This window comes from Colobus angolensis, unplaced genomic scaffold (genome assembly GCF_000951035.1).
Source record: "Colobus angolensis palliatus isolate OR3802 unplaced genomic scaffold, Cang.pa_1.0 Scaffold72, whole genome shotgun sequence".
In the NCBI taxonomy this organism is placed as follows: domain Eukaryota; kingdom Metazoa; phylum Chordata; class Mammalia; order Primates; family Cercopithecidae; genus Colobus; species Colobus angolensis.
The window spans coordinates 5,849,953-5,868,692 of record NW_012120932.1 but is presented as its reverse complement, the minus strand read 5'-3'; the positions used below and the strand labels follow the sequence as shown (position 1 = coordinate 5,868,692).

General features: G+C 34.6%; 1 protein-coding gene across 1 annotated transcript in view; it reads left to right on the top strand.

Annotated features, from left to right (window-relative positions):
* ERCC6L2 (excision repair cross-complementation group 6-like 2) overlaps positions 1–18,740 on the top strand; it is a 240,699-nt gene that overhangs the window by 112,936 nt on the left and 109,023 nt on the right. Inside the window, exons 4-5 of the mRNA XM_011927507.1 lie at positions 8,922–9,044; positions 18,450–18,643. Of these exons, the coding sequence (XP_011782897.1) occupies positions 8,922–9,044; positions 18,450–18,643 (317 nt within the window). The remainder of the gene's footprint in view (positions 1–8,921; positions 9,045–18,449; positions 18,644–18,740) is intronic.

The window sequence follows — 18,740 nt, the reverse complement described above, 5'->3', positions numbered from 1 at the left end:
GCCATTTTGCTGGAGCTTTCAAACACAAGCCATAACGGAGTAGGTGAAGACATGGACACAGAATGTGTATTTTCTTCTTTAGTAAATGGCTTTGAAAGGGAATAAAAGTGACCTAGTAGTAGCTGAAGAGAGATGAGAATTTGAGGGGGTTTCTTTTTTGTTTGTTTTGTATTGTTTGGGGATAGGAAAGACTTGAGTATTTTTAAGTGAATTGGAAGAACAGATCTGGTGAAGAGGGCACAGATGAATATGCAACATACGTAATGATATGCCCACATACATACATATACTTCTGTAAACACACACACAAACATACATAAGCAAAAAATGGAGTCACATAATAACTACTATCTTATAAGCAGATTTTTTTTGGTCAAAGATTATAAACTAATTTTTCCTGAATATCTTCTGACATTTTTCTAAAATACAGAAGAGTTAAAAGAATGGTGCAATGAAAAGCCATATTCTCACCACTTAGATTCTGTTACTGTTTCATTATACATGGTTTTGTAATATCCATCCACCTTTTGTTGCATTTTAAAGTAGCAGACATTAATATATTTTATCCGACATACACGCATCCAAGAAAAGATCATCACAATCAAGATGATGAACATGTCTATCACTCCCAGATTTCCTCATGTCCATTGTGCCCTTGATATGTTTAACATCATGCAGTTCATCACCTACTATTTTTACTTTTAGTGGGACTGAAAAATTGAAGATACTTGGGAGGAACTTTGAATACAAAATCCAAGATTTTTATGACTGTCTCCCAATGTTTCACAGAATTTTCACATCGAATTCAACAGGTCACTTGAAAATGAATCCCTTTTGTACATTTACGCGATAATTAGCTACTGTAAGTACAATAAACAATTTCAACTAGAGTATACAGGTTTGGGAACCTGACCTTTGGTAATCAGACAGCTTGATGATAGGAAAAGAGGTGAGCGGGTGCGCACGGTGGAGCAGTGGTTCTCTAAAGTGGGTCAGTCTTTGGGTCAGCAGCATTAGTGTCACCTGGGAGCTTGTTAGGACTCTAAATTCTGGGGTCTCACTGCAGACATACTGAATTGTGAACTCTTGGGTAGTAGGAGAGGATGGCAATCTGTGTTTTAACAAATGCTTCAGTTAATTCCAAGGCCCACTCAAGTTTGAGAGTCTTTGCTCAGACGGTATGTTTTTCAGAGGGGAGAGAAAACTTTAATTATCTGGTGAGTTCAGTGAACATTGGTTAAGGGATGTTTAGTCTGTGTGAATCTTTTTTTCTTTTTTTGTTTTTTTGAAATGGGGGTCTCACTCTGTCATTTAGGGTGGAGTGCAGTAGCGAGATCTCGGCTCACTGCAACCTCCGCCTCTGGGGCTCAAGTGATCCTCCCACCTCAGCCTCCCAAATAACTGGGGCCATAGTCACACACCACCACGCTCGTCTAATTTTTTGTATTTTTGGTAGAGATGGGGTTTTGCCATGTTGCCCAGGCTGGTCTTGAACTCCTGAGCTCAAGTGATCCGCCTGCCTTGACCTCTCAAAGTGCTGGGATTATAGGCAGGAAGTACTGTGCCTGGCTTCTGTATGAATATTTATACATAGGATTATGACCATTTCATTGTTTAAAAAAATACTTTTAGAAATGGAAATGATGTTAGAGACAATTTTGTTCAGCTTTTTAACTTAGTACATAAAACAGGCACAGGAATGACTTCCCTATCTAGGGTCAGGCACAGAAGTAACCAGTTTCATTTCTATTCTGGAACTCTTTATTTTTTCTCCTTCAGTCATTTATTGCCTTCATCTTTTGGCTTAATAATACAGCTAATTAAAAGCCTTTTATTCAATTTTTAACCATTCATTCAATTGGTTGACATTTAATAAGTACTCAGTCTGGGCCAGGCGCTGTGATTGGCACTGAAGAGCCTAATATAAATGCATATGATACCTACTGCGATGGTTAATACTGAGTGTCAACTTGATTGGATTGAAGGATCCAAAGTATTGATCTTGGGTGTGTCTGTGAGGGTGAGCCAAAAGAGATGAACATTTGAGTCAGTGGGCTGGGAAAGACAGACCCACCCTTAATCTGGTGGGCACAATCTTACCAGCTGCCAGTGTGGCTAGAAAGTAGGCAGGCAGAAAAATGTGAAAAGAGAGACTGGCCTAGCCTCCCAGCCTACATCTTTCTCCCGTGCTGGGTGCTTCCTGCCCTTGGACCCAAGTTCTTCTGTTTTGGAACTCGGACTGACTGTCCTTGCTTTTCAGCCTGCAGACGGGCTGTTGTGGTACTTTGTGATCGTGTGAGATAACACTTAATAAACTCCCCGTATATCTCTATTCCATTAGTTCTCTTCCTCTGGAGAACCCTGACTAATACACCTGCCTTACAGAGTCCACAACAGGAAATGAGGCCAAGAGTCATGATCTAGTCTGGTCAGTGTAAGTGGGTTGCAGGGGAGAAACAAGCCTGCCTGGGGGTGTCCAAGAAGACTCCACAGGGAGATTGGTGTTTTCATACTTCGCTTTTGGAAACCCACCAAACTATGAGTTTTGAATTGAGTTTTAGTGAATTTTATTTTTTGCTGGAGGCATAGCTCTAATACAGTACTTGAAAGGTGTATCACAAAAGAGAAGAGCTGAAATTCATTGAATCAGAATAATTTAGTTTTTAATCGTAATGTGGTAATTAGTTTTTACAGACACCAAAGTCTTAAAGAGGACTACTATTAAGCAGATGCAGTAATATGTCTTACCATATTTATTTTCTCATTTGCTATGCAAAGAAGATAGTAGTACCTTTTGAGTAGCAGAGATAGAATTTTGCAAAGCGTGAACACATTCTTTGAATTTTTGTTTCTATATTATTAGATATTACATTATTGAAAATATCATTACCGAAGGCTGTCGTATTAAAAAGATGTAAACCTCACTCTTGAGAGAAATGGGATTGCTGATAATTAAAGCTTTCTTAGGTTATTTTTAGTACCTTTTTTGGATAATAAGATCTTCAGTAGTTTCAAAACTACACTAAAATATGAAGGTTCTTGGGATCACAAGTCAAGTTATTCCCTCAGGAATATAGTAGTAAAGAGAAGAATAATATTGTCTTTGTTTTCATTCATTGAGAAAATGCCATAATATCCAATATGGAAGGTTAATTACCCTCCAGATCCCTGAGCCCTTTTAAGCAGAAACAAAAATGTACCAGTATTTCAAAGATAAAATTGTGTTCCTTGTTTTGGCATGTAGTTCTGATTTTAGGAGAGAGCTTTGTAAAGATAAGTGAGAGAGACCCCATTTCAAAACAGCACTTTGTGTTTTGTTTTGTTTTTTTTTTTTTTTTCAAAGCAAGCAAAAATCATACTTTTGAAGTGTGATTCTGAACCACTCTCTCTGTACCTTTTTATCTCCCAGGGAGTTGACAAGTAAGGTAGTAGACTTTTTTTTTCTTTTTGTCCTATAAGAAATAGACAATTTTTGCTCTGCCTTCTTCTGTGCTGGTCTAAGGGAAGGTTTGTTGCCCTTTTCCCCAGCCTCAGATTGACTCTCTATGTCGTGAGCTGACCGTGTGAGGAAAGATGACTTGTAAAACTGTTGGCCGACAGAATTTAGAAAGGAATGCATGTAAAAACAGAAAGCTTTCCCAGAGTGGTATTTCATTTCTGAAATGCAGTTTTTGGCCTTTCACTATTTTAGAGGTGACTGATTTAAATATTTGTTTTTGTTCTTTTCATCTATAAGCAATTTTAGAACTCTTCCACAATAAAACATGTTCTGGCTTTTTCTTTGCAGATAAGTTACAAAACCTTCATTGTAAAATTTGTCTCTAGTCTTCTGTGTATTAATATTTTGATAGACCTCTGCTGGACCATTGTAGTGTGATAGGATGGCTAGATCTCCACCCAAAATACATATTTCCTTTGCCTTCTTAGAGTTTGGGCTAGCTGACAGAGACTGCATTTCCCAAGTCTCCTTGCATGTCAGTGGAGCTTGTGACTGGGTTCCGCCAACAGAAATAAGGGTAGACGTGGTAAGTGCCATTTATAGTCCTGGTCCATAAAATCTGCCTGTGCTGTTCTTCACATCCTTCCCTAACTGTCTTTTGTATATTGACACATTACTGCTAGCATTGCCATAATACCTATTAGTATATTTTAATTAATATATAGCTAAGAGTTTGTTAGTGGTTTTAGCTAGCTTCTCCAGTTAGTTTGTATTCTCAACTAAAGTAAAGTTTATTATTTCAGCTTAAGTTTTTTGGGAGTGGGTGGATGAGTAGTGTTAAGAGGTAGTATAGATGATTTAAATGAGATACAAAGATTTTTAAAAATCATTAGTGGATTTAGTGAATTAAGTAAAACTAATCTGTAATTAGAGTTTATAAATTTAGCCACCACCTATGAAACATCTTCCAAAGATCTGAGATTCTTAAATATAAGATACATTTCACATATCTTTGTGTTAGAGAATATGACAAATGAAGTTAGAATTAAGATTGTGTATCACCTTGGATAGATGAACAAATTGAATTATGAATTTGTACAATTAGGAATATAATTTTCCTATAATGAAACAATCCATAGGTGAGTTAGGAGCAAATCAGTGGATTAGATCTTGTATTACCTCATTTAAATTGTTATGGTATCTAATAGGTATCTCTTTTGCCTTTTCAGTAGCCTTTGAAGACCAGTTACCTAAAATTAAAAAGAGTGTATCTATCAATATGGTGTGTGTGTGTGTATACATGTGTGTATCTTTAATTCTTTAATTAAGGTACACTTAATTAAACAGTAAAATGCACAGATCTCAGGTGTACTGCTTAATGAGCTTTGACAAATGTGTCTGTCTGTGTAACTAATGTGCTAATCAAAATACAGGACAATTCCATTACCCTAAAAAGTTTTTTCATGCCCCTTTCCAGTCAATATGCCAATTACCTATACTTTTAATTATAAATTTTCTGTGATCAGTGTTAAATTATATTCCAAAAGGTAGTCAGAACCCAAAATATTATGCTTATTTACACCATCAAGGAATTCAGTAAGTTCTAGTCTTAGATTATTTTTAATAGAAAACATAACTTTAAAAGTATTTATAAAATGAAAATTGTGAACATGCATCAAAGATCTTTTACTTAGGTGGTGTTAACAATAAATAGTCCAATGCCGAAACTCAGTCATTTGTGGAGTATCCTTTCTCTTTCTTTTAATTTATGTTCTACATCAGTCAGTTTGCTCACATTAATCTCTCACTGGATTCTTCAGTAACTGTTTATTTTCTGTTCATCTGTCTACTTTTTTCTCAACCATGCTCCTTCAGCACATCTAACTACCTCCTCCCTGCCCCCCAAATCAGCTTGATTTCAAACTGCTGAATGATAGAAATAGCCTTTCATCTCGACTGTTCCAGCATCTAGAAATAGCCTTTCCTCTAGACTATTCCAGCATCTTCGTGTTTAGTAGGTAATAGATATATTTTTATTGAATGTGTTAGTGAATTTTAAGTTGTATTGGGTAACAGTAGGATTCTGTGGTTATAACTTACATTGTCTATATTTGCCAGGCTCTATGATAAACATTCTCCATTAAACATTCATGTTAATTAAGTATTCTTGCCTCTATTTAATTGGTGAAAATATTGACATATATAGAAAAGTTGTGTAAATTGCCCAATGTCACATAGCTAGTATGAAGCTGGTTGGTCAGACACCAAAATCTTTGGTATAAGTCCTGCAAATTGAAATGCAGATTTTATTAGAATATTTTAAAACTTAGGACAAGTTTTAACCATCCTATTTGTCATTTTTTAATAATATTTTAGCCAATATAATTTGCAAAAGCTACTTTTGTATTATATACAAGATCATATGCAAGGAACACAAATGCATTCATATAAAACTGCAAGATGTAATTTTTAAATTGAGGTTAAATCCACACAACATCAGTTCATTATTTAAAATGATTAATTGAGTGCATTTAATGCATTCAGAATGTTGTGCAACTCCCACCTCTTTCTAGTTTCTGGGTTGTTTCCACTTGTAGTTATTACGCATCATTGCCAGCACTAGCCATCCTACTATGTGTGAAATGGTATTTCATTACAGTTTTGATTTGCATTTCTGTAATGGCCAGTGATGTTGAACATGTCTTCGTGTGCTTTTTTGGCCCTTTGTATATCTTTAGAGAAAGAAATATGTATTTCAGTCTGCTGCATGTTTTTTAATTTCATTGTCTTCTTTATTGTTGAGTTGTAAGAATTCTTTGTATATTTTAGATACTAATCCCTCATCAGATATGTGATTTGCAAATATTTTCTCCCATTCTGTAGTTGTCTTTTTATTTTCTTGTTATTTTACTTTGATGCACAAAAGTTTTATGAAGTCCAATCTGTTTTATTATTTTTTATTATTACTGTAATGCTAATCTATAACAGACCCTTTCAGGGTTTAGAAAAAGGGGAAAATATTCTCACCTTGTTTTAGGAGTTCAGCATAACTTTGATAAGAAAATCTGACAAGAACATTATAACACAGGAAATTTACAAGCCAATTTCTCTTACTCATATAGAGGCCTATCTCTTAAACAAAATGTTAGGACACAGAACACAGAAATTTAAAAAAGGAAATAATATATACCAAAACCAAACTGGTTATATTCTGCAAATAAGTTTGGTTTAACCTTTGAAATTTAGGTATTAGGTAGTTATCAGCTAGGTATCTTAGGCATTACACGTAGCATTCCTAACTCTTAGATTCCTTAAAATGAGAATAGAATGACCTATTACAAGAAACATATTTTACCTGAAGCAGTACATTATTAGGCACACTGCAAAAAGTTGAGAATGTATATTTTATCACTAGAGGAACCACTAAAAATAAAAAGTAAAGAAGTATAGATAAAAAATCAATAGAAAAATTAAAATCAAATTCTAAAAAATACCATATCAACCCGAAAGAAGGCAGGAAAGAAGAACAGGAAACAGGTTGTTCAAACTGTTAAAATCAGAGTGTTTCTGAATGAACAGAAAGCAAATGTTATATCCAAATCCAAACATAAGAATTACATTAAATGTAAATGAACTAAATATTCCAATTAAATATCAGAGATTGTCAGAATGAGTAAAAGAGCTGCCTATAAGGGACATTTCATAGTTAAAAAACAGTCAATTCATAAGGAAGATATAACCATAAAGGTCTGTGACTCTGTAACAGAGCTTCAAAATATATGCAGGTAAAACTGGCAGATTAAAAGAAATAGACAGATTGGGCTGGGTACAGCGGTTCACACCTGGAATCCCAGCACTTTGGGAGGCCTAGGTGGGTGGATCACTTGAGGTCAGGAGTTCAAGACCAGCGTGGCCAACATGGTGAAACCCTGCTTCTACTAAAAAATACAAAAATTAGCCAGGTGTGGTGGCACACGCCTATAATCCCAGCTAGCTGGGAGGCTGAGGCATGAGAATCACTTGAAGAGGAGGCAGAGGTTGCTGTGAGCTGAGATCACCACGATGCTCCAGCCTGGGCGACGGAGCAAGACCTTGTTTCAAAAGAAAAAGATTTATACACTTCACCCAGAAACTTGACTTTTAGGAATCTATCCTACACAGAAATACTCTTAGGATTCTATCCTATAGGTATTCACTATTTGCCATTTCCTAAAATAGGCAACAACCCCAAAATCTTTCTCCCTAGGTCCCTAGAGGAATGGTAAGGTTACAGAACATATCATCTATAGTATGTGGTAACGTATTAATGAATGAATGAGGACAATCCTTACGTACCAACATAAAAAGATCTCCAAGACCCATGTTTAAGTGAAAAAAAGCAAGGAGCAGAATAACATACAGAAATAATAGTCCTATTTTAAAAATTTATTTACACATACATTAAAATTATAACTAAAATTATTTTGTTTTGGTTTTGGTTCTTAGAAGAAGATTTTGAATCTGTGGCTTGATTTTTTAAAAATCAGTGAAGTTTTCAGCTTTTATTTCTTCAGACACTTCTCCTGTATCACTTATTTTCTTCTATCATTTGGGGTTCAGACTAGGTATCCACACCCTTGTTAAGTATACTTTTTTCTATAGTTTTTCTGATTCTCGCATAGTTTTTTGTTTTATATAGTTTTTTTCTTATAGAATTTATTTTTGTAAGGTAATGATCAATTATTTTCTTCCATATGGATACCTCATATACCTTTCTTCCCAATCTTTAAAACAACCCTACCAAAATTATTTTTTGCCATTTTTACAGATACTATTCAGAGAGGTTAACTGCCTTGTCCAAGTTCATAGAGCAGGCAAGCGATCAGAGCCAACATTTGATTCGAAGTCTAATCAATTCAGTATTTCTTGCTCTTTATCATATGAGGTTATGGTTCCTTTTTTCTATCTGTCTGTTTTTCTCACTTGATTTTTGGAGATGAGCTGTTATTCAAAATGTTGTATATTTTAGTGAATTAGTCTATCTTAAAATAACATTTTGCCATTTCACATCTATTTATTAGATAAATAGAAATGTACAAATTTATGGGCCAAATATTATCCCCTTGAGTTTATTTTCTACGTGGAAACAAGAATGTATACAGTTTATTTTAATAGAGGATATGAAGAGATAGTTTCCATGGTTAGAAACAAATAAAAAGGTAGTGTCTCAAGTGACGGAATTAAGAAAGAATTCATTGGGTAGGTAGAAGTTATCGTGAAAAGAGGGTAATGTGAGGATTTTTATTTATTTGTTTACAAGTGTGAAAAATACTGTTTGTTATTAGAAATAAAGAAAATCTGTACCAATATTTCATGTTCTGTTTTCCACCCAACAAATCTCTTTGTACATACTTTGTCACTAATTGAATAGTCATGTAAGCAGTGAAATTTTGTACGTCATGATACATTATACATAGTGATTGAAAAAGTCTTTTTTCCCCAGGTTATTTCATTTCTGGCTGCAGTTTTGCATAAAAAGGGAACTCGTGAGGATATTGAAAATAACATGCCAGAGTTTTTACTAAGAAGTATGAAAAAGGAACCCCCTTCTTCTACAGCAAAAAAGGTAAAATCTCTAGACATATTTGACTCATGATGCTGGTATTACAAAAGCATATAGAAATATTTAAATATCACACATTAAAATGTATTAGTATAAATTTTAAAATCTTAGAATTTAAAGATATTATTAAAATATTTGTTTTATAGTTCTACTTTTTGAAAGATTACCAATTTTATTCGCAAGTTAAATTTGATTGACTATCATAATGGCAAAACAGAATTTCAGCTTGGGTTTGCTTTGGGGTTTTAATCTGTTGCTTGGCTGGATTTACGTGATTTACTTAGGTTGATTTGTTAAACTGCCATGAATGTGTATGTAAAGTTATGTATATGTAAATGTATATGTAAAAGCTTCATTATATTGTTTTTTATTTACGTGAGAATGTAAAGGCGATAGTTACAGATATTGGTAACAAAAGTGCTTCATGAACTTATTTCAAGTTGTCTAGCTGACTAATTGCATCCAAAAAATACGAAATATGTTCTATGAATACAAGAAAGTTGGAATCAGAAAGACTAGGTCTGTGCTTATTTTTGTCTCTGCCATTATGTCTGTGAATGCTATTCATATCCATACTTCAGTTTTCTCCTTCATAAATGTATGTTCATAAATATGTTATATAGGATTCTTACAAAAAGATTTCTAATAAAGCAGTGAAATATAAAAAAGTATACTATACTTACATGTCTTTTTAAAAATACTATTCTCAGCCTCCAGCAAACCAGATAAGAATAAAAATGAAGTGATTTTATGAAATCTTTTATCATATTTGGTAATGAACTACTTACCATAAGTTTTAAAACAGACTCTTTCATACAGGTCTTAAGTACAAGATTGCTGAGAAGTCCAAGTTTACTTTTGTCGATTATAAAGACCATTTCAATGCAAACTTTTCAGAACTACTGGCTCAAGATATTATAATTGCTGTCATTTTAAATTCTCTTAGTTTTTCAATAGCATAAATGCATCCTGAGTATCAAATTCAATGTGATCCTGAAGATAATAACGGTACTTAATGTATTTTAAGGATTCAATAGCTCAAGTACTGTTTTTAGCTCTGAATTCAGTTGTTCCCTGGTTCTCAATGTCACTACAGAGCCTATATATATCTCTTTTATGCCACTGTGACAGCAGACAGGAGAGAGAACAAAACAGGGAAAAGTAATATTTTAAATATATTAAAATACTTAAAAGATATTTAAAATATTATAGAACAAGAATGGGCCAGGCACAGTGGTTCATGCCTGTAATCCCAGTACTTTGGGAGGCCAAGGAAGGCGAATTGCTTGAGCCCAGGAGTTAAAGACCAACTTGGGCAACATGTCAAAACATCTTTCCTACTAAAAATACAGAAAATTAGCTAGGTGTGGTGGTGTGTCCAGTAGTCCCAGGTACTTCAGAGGCTGAAGTGGGACGATCACCTGAGCCTGGGGAGGTTGAGGCTGTGGTGAGCCATGTTTGCACCACTGCATTCCAGCCAGGGCAATAAAGTGAGACCCCTGTCTCCAAAAAAAAAAAGGAACAAGAATGAAAGAAAGTAAAGTTAACAAAGATACTCATTTGATAATGTGGTAAAATATGCTTATAATAGTTACCTCAGTTGACTCAAATTCCTCTCCTTTCTTTTTCTTTCTCTTTATATATATATGTATGTGTGTGTGTATGCATATATGATGTATCATATCTCACACACACACACACACACACACACACACACACAGTTGTCCCTTGGTATCCATGTGGAATTGGTTCCAGGACCTCTCTTGGGTACCAAAATGTGTGGATTCTCAAGTCCTTGATATAAAATAGTATATTTACATATAACCTGTTATCCTCCCATATACCTTAAATCATCTGTAGTTTACTTAGTGCAATGTAAAGTCTACATAAATAGCTTTTATATTGTTTTGTGTAGGAAATAATGACAAGGTCTGTGTACATGTTTAGTGCAGATGGAATTTTTTAGTATTTCAGTTTGTAGTTAGTTGAATCCACTGTTATGAAACCCACAGATACGGAGGAACAACTGTAAATTCCTTGCTATAATGTACATCGCTATTTACCTTCTTCAGTTGATCTCTTAATTTATTTATTTCCAGTCTTTTTGTATTCTAATAAATTACCTTAAAGCTGTAAGTGTTCCTTTGGGCCAGGCATGGTTACTCACACCTGTAATCCCAGCACTTTGGAAGGCTGATGCGGGAGGATCGCCCAGGAGTTTGAGACCAGCCTGAGCACCATAAGGAGACCCTGTCTTTACAGAAAATAAAAAAAAATGAAACAGCCAGGTGTGGTAGTGTGGGCCTGTGGTCTCAGCTACCGGGGAGGCGGAGGTGAGAGAATCTCATGAGCCCGGGAGTTCTAGGCTGCAGTGAGCCGTGACCATGCCACTGCACTCCAGCCTGGGCAACAGAGAAGACCCTGTCTCAAAAAAAAGTTCCTTTCAGTACTCCTTTGGCTGTGTTCCATAGTTTTTAATATGTAGTCTTTTCATTAGTCTTTTCTAAATTGTCTGTGGCCCCAATTTTTATTCTCTTTTACCCAAGTACTATTTAAAAGAGAAGTTTTAAAATTTCCAAGTGAATAGCTATTGTTGGGACACAGGATGATAGGAGGGCTGAACTCTTTTTGACAATTTCTAGTTTTGTTGCATCAGATAACAGCCTTGATTTTTTTTATTTGTGGTGACATCCGTGGATCAGTTTTTATGCTTTGATGTTGTGCATGGTGTAGTCTCTGTCATTTTGCTTATATTGTGCATTCGGTTTTATATATTTCTATTTAATCATGTTTGTTAATTGCATTGTTAAAATGTTTAATAGTGTTATTTTCTTTTTGTCTGAGCATTTGGATCTGGAAAGAAATATGTTAAATTTTCCTGTTATGACTTTCAGTTTATTTCTCTTTGTGTTCATACCAACTTTTGCTTAATGTCTTCCGTTAATTCTTCAGAGGCCAGGTGTGGTGGTTTGTGCCTGTAGTCCCAGCTACTCAGGGGGCTGAGGTAGGAGGATCACTTGAGCTCAGGAGGTTGAGGCTGCAGTGAGCCATGATTGTGCCACTGCACTCCCACTTGGGTGACAGAGTGGGACTCTGTCTCAGAAAAAGAAAAAAGTTCTTCGGTAAATTTTTTGTGTTTGTGTATTGCTGTCACACTTGATTATCCATAGGCTTATCTGCCTATAGAATTTTAAGTTCAAAATTTTCTTTTTTTTTTTTTTTTTTTTGAGGCGGAGTCTCGCTCCGTCCCCCAGACCGGAGTGCAGTGGCCGGATCTCGGCTCACTGCAAGCTCCGCCTCCCTGGTTTGCGCCATTCTCCTGCCTCAGCCTCCCGAGTAGCTGGGACTACAGGCGCCCGCTACCGCGCCCGGCTAGTTTTTTGTATTTTTTAGTAGAGACGGGGTTTCACCATGTTAGCCAGGATGGTCTCGATCTCCTGACCTCGTGATCCGCCCGTCTCGGCCTCCCAAAGTGCTGGGATTACAGGCTTGAGCCACCGCGCCCGGCCAAAATTTTCTTTTATCATGACAAAACTCATTTTATTATCTTCTGTCACTCCATATTGCACATGAGAGTTCAATGTCAACCTGACTTTTTTCCTTGGAAAGGATTTTTTTATTTAATTGTTTGGAAGTATTAAGGACTTTTTTAATTGATGAAATTCGGAAATTTCCGTGAGTCCTAACACTCACTATGGAATTCTTCCAAATAAATTTTGCTTTAGAAAAATATATACAGTGCTTTATGCAGGGAAAGTTGCATACTGATGCTAGTATCAGTTTCTTTGATGACTGGTGTAACTTTTCCTTCTTAAAATTACTTGGCCATTATTTTTCTTGACTCAGTCTTTCCAACTGCCTTAGCTGGTTTGTTGAGTTTTGTTTTGCTTATCGTTGTTTTTTAGGTTCCTTGTAGGAAGAGTAAAGTTTTTAGTGGAGGAGGGCGGGGGCGGTTTTTGCTTTCAGAGGTGTAAGATGGGTCTCTCAGTTCTTCACGCGAGCTAGTTCTCATCTGCTCCTGCGGTGTTCCGACCTGCTGGTGCTGCCCTTCCAGGCATTCTACCACTATGATGGATTTCTTAGATTTGTTCTTTTGTTTCACTGGCATCAACACAAACATATATTGAGTTAGTCATTTGAACTGGAATTTAGAGTTTTTAATGAAATCCCCAGTGACATTCTACAGTATTTCCCAAAAGTAAATACCAACAAAAATTGTAACTTTGAAAGTTTTAAAAGATAAATTTGTATTGGTTCATTTAAAACAATGTACGTTTTAAAAAGACAGTTTGTGAAATGGAGAAGAAATCAGTTCTTTTGTATTTATTATGCTAATGCCAGAATTACAATTGAATTCTGAAAAATTAATGGTGAAGCTTGTTGAAGAAAGCCCTTTAATGAACTGAGTGTTACAAATTAAGGAGTGGTGGGCCTAAGGTATGTGTGTGTGATACGATCCATCTCATATACATTTAAAAACTTTTCAGGTGTGAATAAATCATCTAAGAATGCATGAATGTTTTGTGCCAAGAATAAATTCTTAAAAGATACAAGCTCTGCATTTTAAACATTGATTTTTGGAATGACGCTTTAGATGTAGGCTAAGTTTTTCAGGTTTTATGAATCATAGTAAATTTATTATAAAATATTATCTTGCATGATGAAGCTTGAGAGATTCTAAGTGAAATTCATAATTAATGCAAAAGAGGAGGATTTTTGTAGCAATCATAATATGAGCATCAGAAATAATTTCAATGACAATTTAACAAAAACATTTTATAATTATTTTATTTACTATACACTATTTTTTTAGTTCTTCATAGGTACCGAGAGGATTATGTTGCACATGATGCTCCCATGAGCATCCTTATGCATATATCTTGACAACTTTTGCAACAACTGTAGGATAAATTCTCAGTACTGGAATTGGATAGTGGAGCGGGATTTAGGGGATTACTTTTTGATAATGGAGTTAAATTACCCTTTATCCCCACCAATGGTGTGTAAGAATGTCTGTTTCCACCTTTTTATTTGCACTAGGTATTAGCAAACATAAATTTATGACAAAGAGATTTAAAATTTTTATCTTGCTTTGATTTACATTTCTTTATGAGTGAAGCTGTAGCATTTCAGATGCTTAAAAGCTATTTTTAAATCTAATTCTTGTTTTTAATCATAGTCTTTGATTAATAGTCCTTAACGATATATCCTAGAATCTAATTTTTTGCTCATTATATGTTTTGAAAATATTTCTTCGTCATACAGAGTCAGCTTTGAATTGTGTATTGATTTTTTACAAATGTTTAGGTAGTTACAGGTATTGGTCTTTATAGTTTCTGAGTTTTATGTTTGCCTAGAAAAACCTTTTATACTTTAAAATTATAAGTACATTCACTCATGGTTTCTTTATAATACGTGTGATTTCATTTTATACCTTTGTATCTTTGTTTCAGCTAGAATTTATTTTGCTGTAGGTGTCTAGTAATCCAATTTTATTTTTCTCAGGTGGTTAGCCAGTTATCTTAATGTCATTTGTTGAATAGGTCTGCTTTTCCACAGTGATTTGAAGGGCCACTTTTGTGTAAAATTAAACTCATTTGTATTTCTAGACGTATTATTCTGTCCTAATTATTTGTTCATTTCTCTTCCAGTGCTAAACAGTTTTAGTTATTTTAGCTTTATAATATAAGTTATCATTTGGTAGTTTCTCCTCAGGTTTTCTCAACTTATGAAAAATAAATTTTCTCCAATTTCTCCTCAAAACCTATTGATATATATTAGTTGATATTGTGTTGAATTTATAGTTAACTTTGCTTGTCATTTCCATTCTTATATTTCTTATTTACTTCTCTTTTTTAATTGCAAGAGTTGATATTTATTGATTTGGTTTGTAACTTTCTGTTTTGATAGAATATCAAGTTTTGGCATAATGCCAAACTTGAGTGCTTCATGTACTTAGAAAATAGAAGGTGTTCAATTGATGCATGAATTAATACATGAAACCGTACATGTCGACACTAAGTTAGGAATAATAATGTATGTTCAGAGGACAGTGACAGTAGACTTGCAACACAGGTTCCACATGGGAATGAGTGTGATATCAAAATGCAAAATAAATTATACCTTTACAGAAAAATTACAGAACGTAAAATTGGAATCTTTGCTAGAAAACTCAAAGTTCTAAAAAAAAAAATTTTTGTATTTATCTCTCCAATCTTAACTCTCAAAAATACCCAACATAGTTAATGACTTTATTTAATGCCAAAATTTGATATTCTGTCAAAACTTATGCTGTTTTTATACAAATGACTTGGAAGGGCCCCTGACTACAGTGGATTCTAAACTGAAATTTCTGTATATTAAATAACCTCTGTATACTGAAGGAAAAAATGATCATCTATGCACACAGTAGGGTATAAATTATGTTGGGTATTTTTGAGAGAGTTAAGATCGTAGCAATAAATATGAGACTTTTTTTTTTTTTTTAGAACTTTGAGTTTTCTGCAAAGCTTCCAATTTTACGTTCTGTAATTTTTCTGTAAAGGTATAATTTATTTTTCATTTTGATATCACACTTCTTCCCATGCGGAAACTTTGTTTCAACTCTATTATAATCTGTCACTGTCCTCTGAACGTATGTTATTTTTCCTAACTTAGCATCGACATGTATGGTTTCATGTATTAATTCATCCATCAATTGAACTCCTTCTATTTTCTTGGAACTATATGAAGTACTGAAGTTACAGTGATAAATAAAGTTACACATCTCAAGAGCATAGACTTTTCGATTGAAGGTGCTAACATGATATATCATGGTAGTTAAGAGTTTTAGAATTAGGCAGACCTAGGTTCAAATAGTTGCTTTGCTACTTAATAGCAGTATGACCTTGAGTGTGTTATTTAATATCTCTGTACCTCAGTTTCCTCATCTGTGTTTCTGAGTAAAGTCCCTGAGTTAATTTCTGTAAACTGCTTCTGAACTCCTTGGCACACAGTAAGTGCTCAATAATGGTTATTATTAATACTATTACTACTTCTGCCATAAAAATTATCACACAATCTTTGAGTATCTCGTCACAGTCCACACCACATCGTTTTCCTATGCCGTACTTCCTGACGAATCAGATTTGATAGAAAACTCCTTAATAATTGAGCTAGATTTATTGAAAGATACAAATAATTCAGTATTCTCTAGTTACACTATTTAACCTAGCTTCTGTTAATTTTAATAATATTTAAGCAAATGAATTTTAATTTTATTTGTGTTAATTTTATATCCAGTTTTATAAAATCGTATTTTAGCTTCAGAATAAGAATTATCACCCTTCCCCCATGTCTACAGCAGTACCACTCTGAACACACCACATCTCATCTGATCTTGGAAGCTAAGCAGGGTCGGACCTGGTTAGTACTTGGATTAGAGGAATAGCTCCCAGAGTTGCTTTGTGTGTAGTGACTTAGCAGCTGGACACTGCTTTCCATTTTATTGTTTTGGCATCATTTCCTTAAAAAAGACTTATTCAATGAGATATTATTTATTGGATTGTAGGAAATGCTAAGTTCTTAATGTACTTTCCATGGACTCTGCATAATAGCGTAACTCAGTTCTCTGACATCTTTCACTACCAAAATGAAGTTTTGAACCATTATTTCACCTTTCATAATTTCGAAGACCAAAGTTTGTAAGAAATACCAAAAATTATGTTGCCACCTTAATTTTTAAACATCTTCTGGAATCTTAGGGCTGATGCCGGGACTCTAGATTCATTGGCACCTTCGATGCACGGCCTCTCAAGTGAAAAACTACTAAGAGTGCTCAGATGCAGTTTGCACCTAGCATTGTCATCCTGTAATATGCAAAAAAATCCAAGGGAGCCACTAATTGGACTTAGTACTTGGAGACCTAATTTCATATTCGAAAGTCAAAGAGAAATGGAAATCATAGGATTAACTTTCCCCCAAAGGACAGACATACTTGGCGATGAATCAAGTATAAGAAGTACTTACATTTGATGGTGGCTTGGGAAAAAGGAGCTCTCACATTCAGCATGTTGATTTTCTTTCTTCTTCTTTCTCTTTCCAAAACACAGTCACAAATTTGACTTTTTAGAGTGAACAAATGGCCTAGATGAAATGTTTCACAGAAAACAGGGCAGAATTTAGAGCAGTATTGTATTATTTCTTTGTTAAACTGAATTTTTTCTGTATGTTTAGTTGGTTCCTCTCTGTCAAGTAGATCAAGTATAAAACTTTAAAAAAGAATCACACTGGTAACCCTTTTAAACATAACAGGATAAGAATAGTGGTAACAGGGAGAAATAAAAACATTAAAAAGTTAAAATGGCTGATGACAGAGGATTCTGGGTTAGTACAGGAAAGGTACATGAATGTGAGGAATAACCAGAGAGATGTTGGTGATCCTCAGAGGGACTGATTGGTAGGCATTATTAGAGCAGAAGTCCTATTTACCTGAGTTTCAAGAGAGAACAGGAGGAGAGTTAAATATTGATAACTCTTGAGGATCTTTGCTATAGGGAGAGTAGAGTAATGAGGTAATAGCTAGAGACAGATGTTGGGTTAAGGAAAAGAGATTTTTGTAAATTTTCATTTTTTGAATTTTTTTAACTCTGGGAAATATTTGAACATGCTTTTCCGTAGGTGATGTAGTTCATTAAAATAGAAAAGTTAATAAGGTAGGGGAGATTGGGGGCCCTTTCTGCAGCATTGACTTTAGGTTGATGAGAAGGAATGGGAGCTACTGTATACATTCAGGAGTTGTTTTTGGAGAAGAACATGAACAGCATATCCATGGCAGCAGGTGGGAGGGCAAAATATATGGAAATGAATATAGATAGGTTATTGATACGCTACTGAGAGAAGTTCATCCAGGAAGTTTTCTTCTGATTTCTTCAATTTTCCAGTAAATTTTCCAGTTCTTTAACTGAGAGTATCTGAGAGAGGGGAAGAGGAAATGGACTAGGAAAATGCAAAAGAAAGGAGAGCTTAAGGAGACCATATATTTCAAGAAGAACACGTGGCCTGCTGGTGTGTGTACATTACCCACTTGGCCTTTGAAGCTGTTATTGGGATCTAGATTTTATTCTTTTCTCTCCTTTGGAAGGTTACTTCTTTCTTATTTCTAAATGCCTTTTTGGTAGGGGGAAATAAAAAACACGTGTTTCTTTGAGCAAGGTTAGGTGTCTATTATGTCCTGATAAAAAGCTAATTAAATAGCAAAGTACTTTTTGAGAATCTTCAATGTCCAGATATAGCTAATCACTCAGTTGTATTTGTTGTTACTAACTAGATGTCAAAATTAAGGAAGAGGACTATTGATATTCTTGATTTCATTATGGGATTACTTTTCAGTTTTTAAAAAACAACAAAATTTTTTTATTCTTCTTTTAGATGTTCTTAATAGTTGCTCCTCTTTCTGTCCTCTACAACTGGAAGGATGAATTGGACACCTGGGGATATTTCAGAGTCACTATTTTACATGGAAACAGAAAAGATAATGAACTAATTCGTGTAAAGCAGAGGAAATGTGAAATTGCTCTAACAACTTATGAAACACTGCGCTTATGCCTGGATGAACTTAACAGGTAATGGGAATAATAGGAATGATTGTATTAATATTCTGCTTACATCCCTTTACATTAAGATTTTTTTTTTTTTTTTTTTTTTTTGAGACAGAGTCTT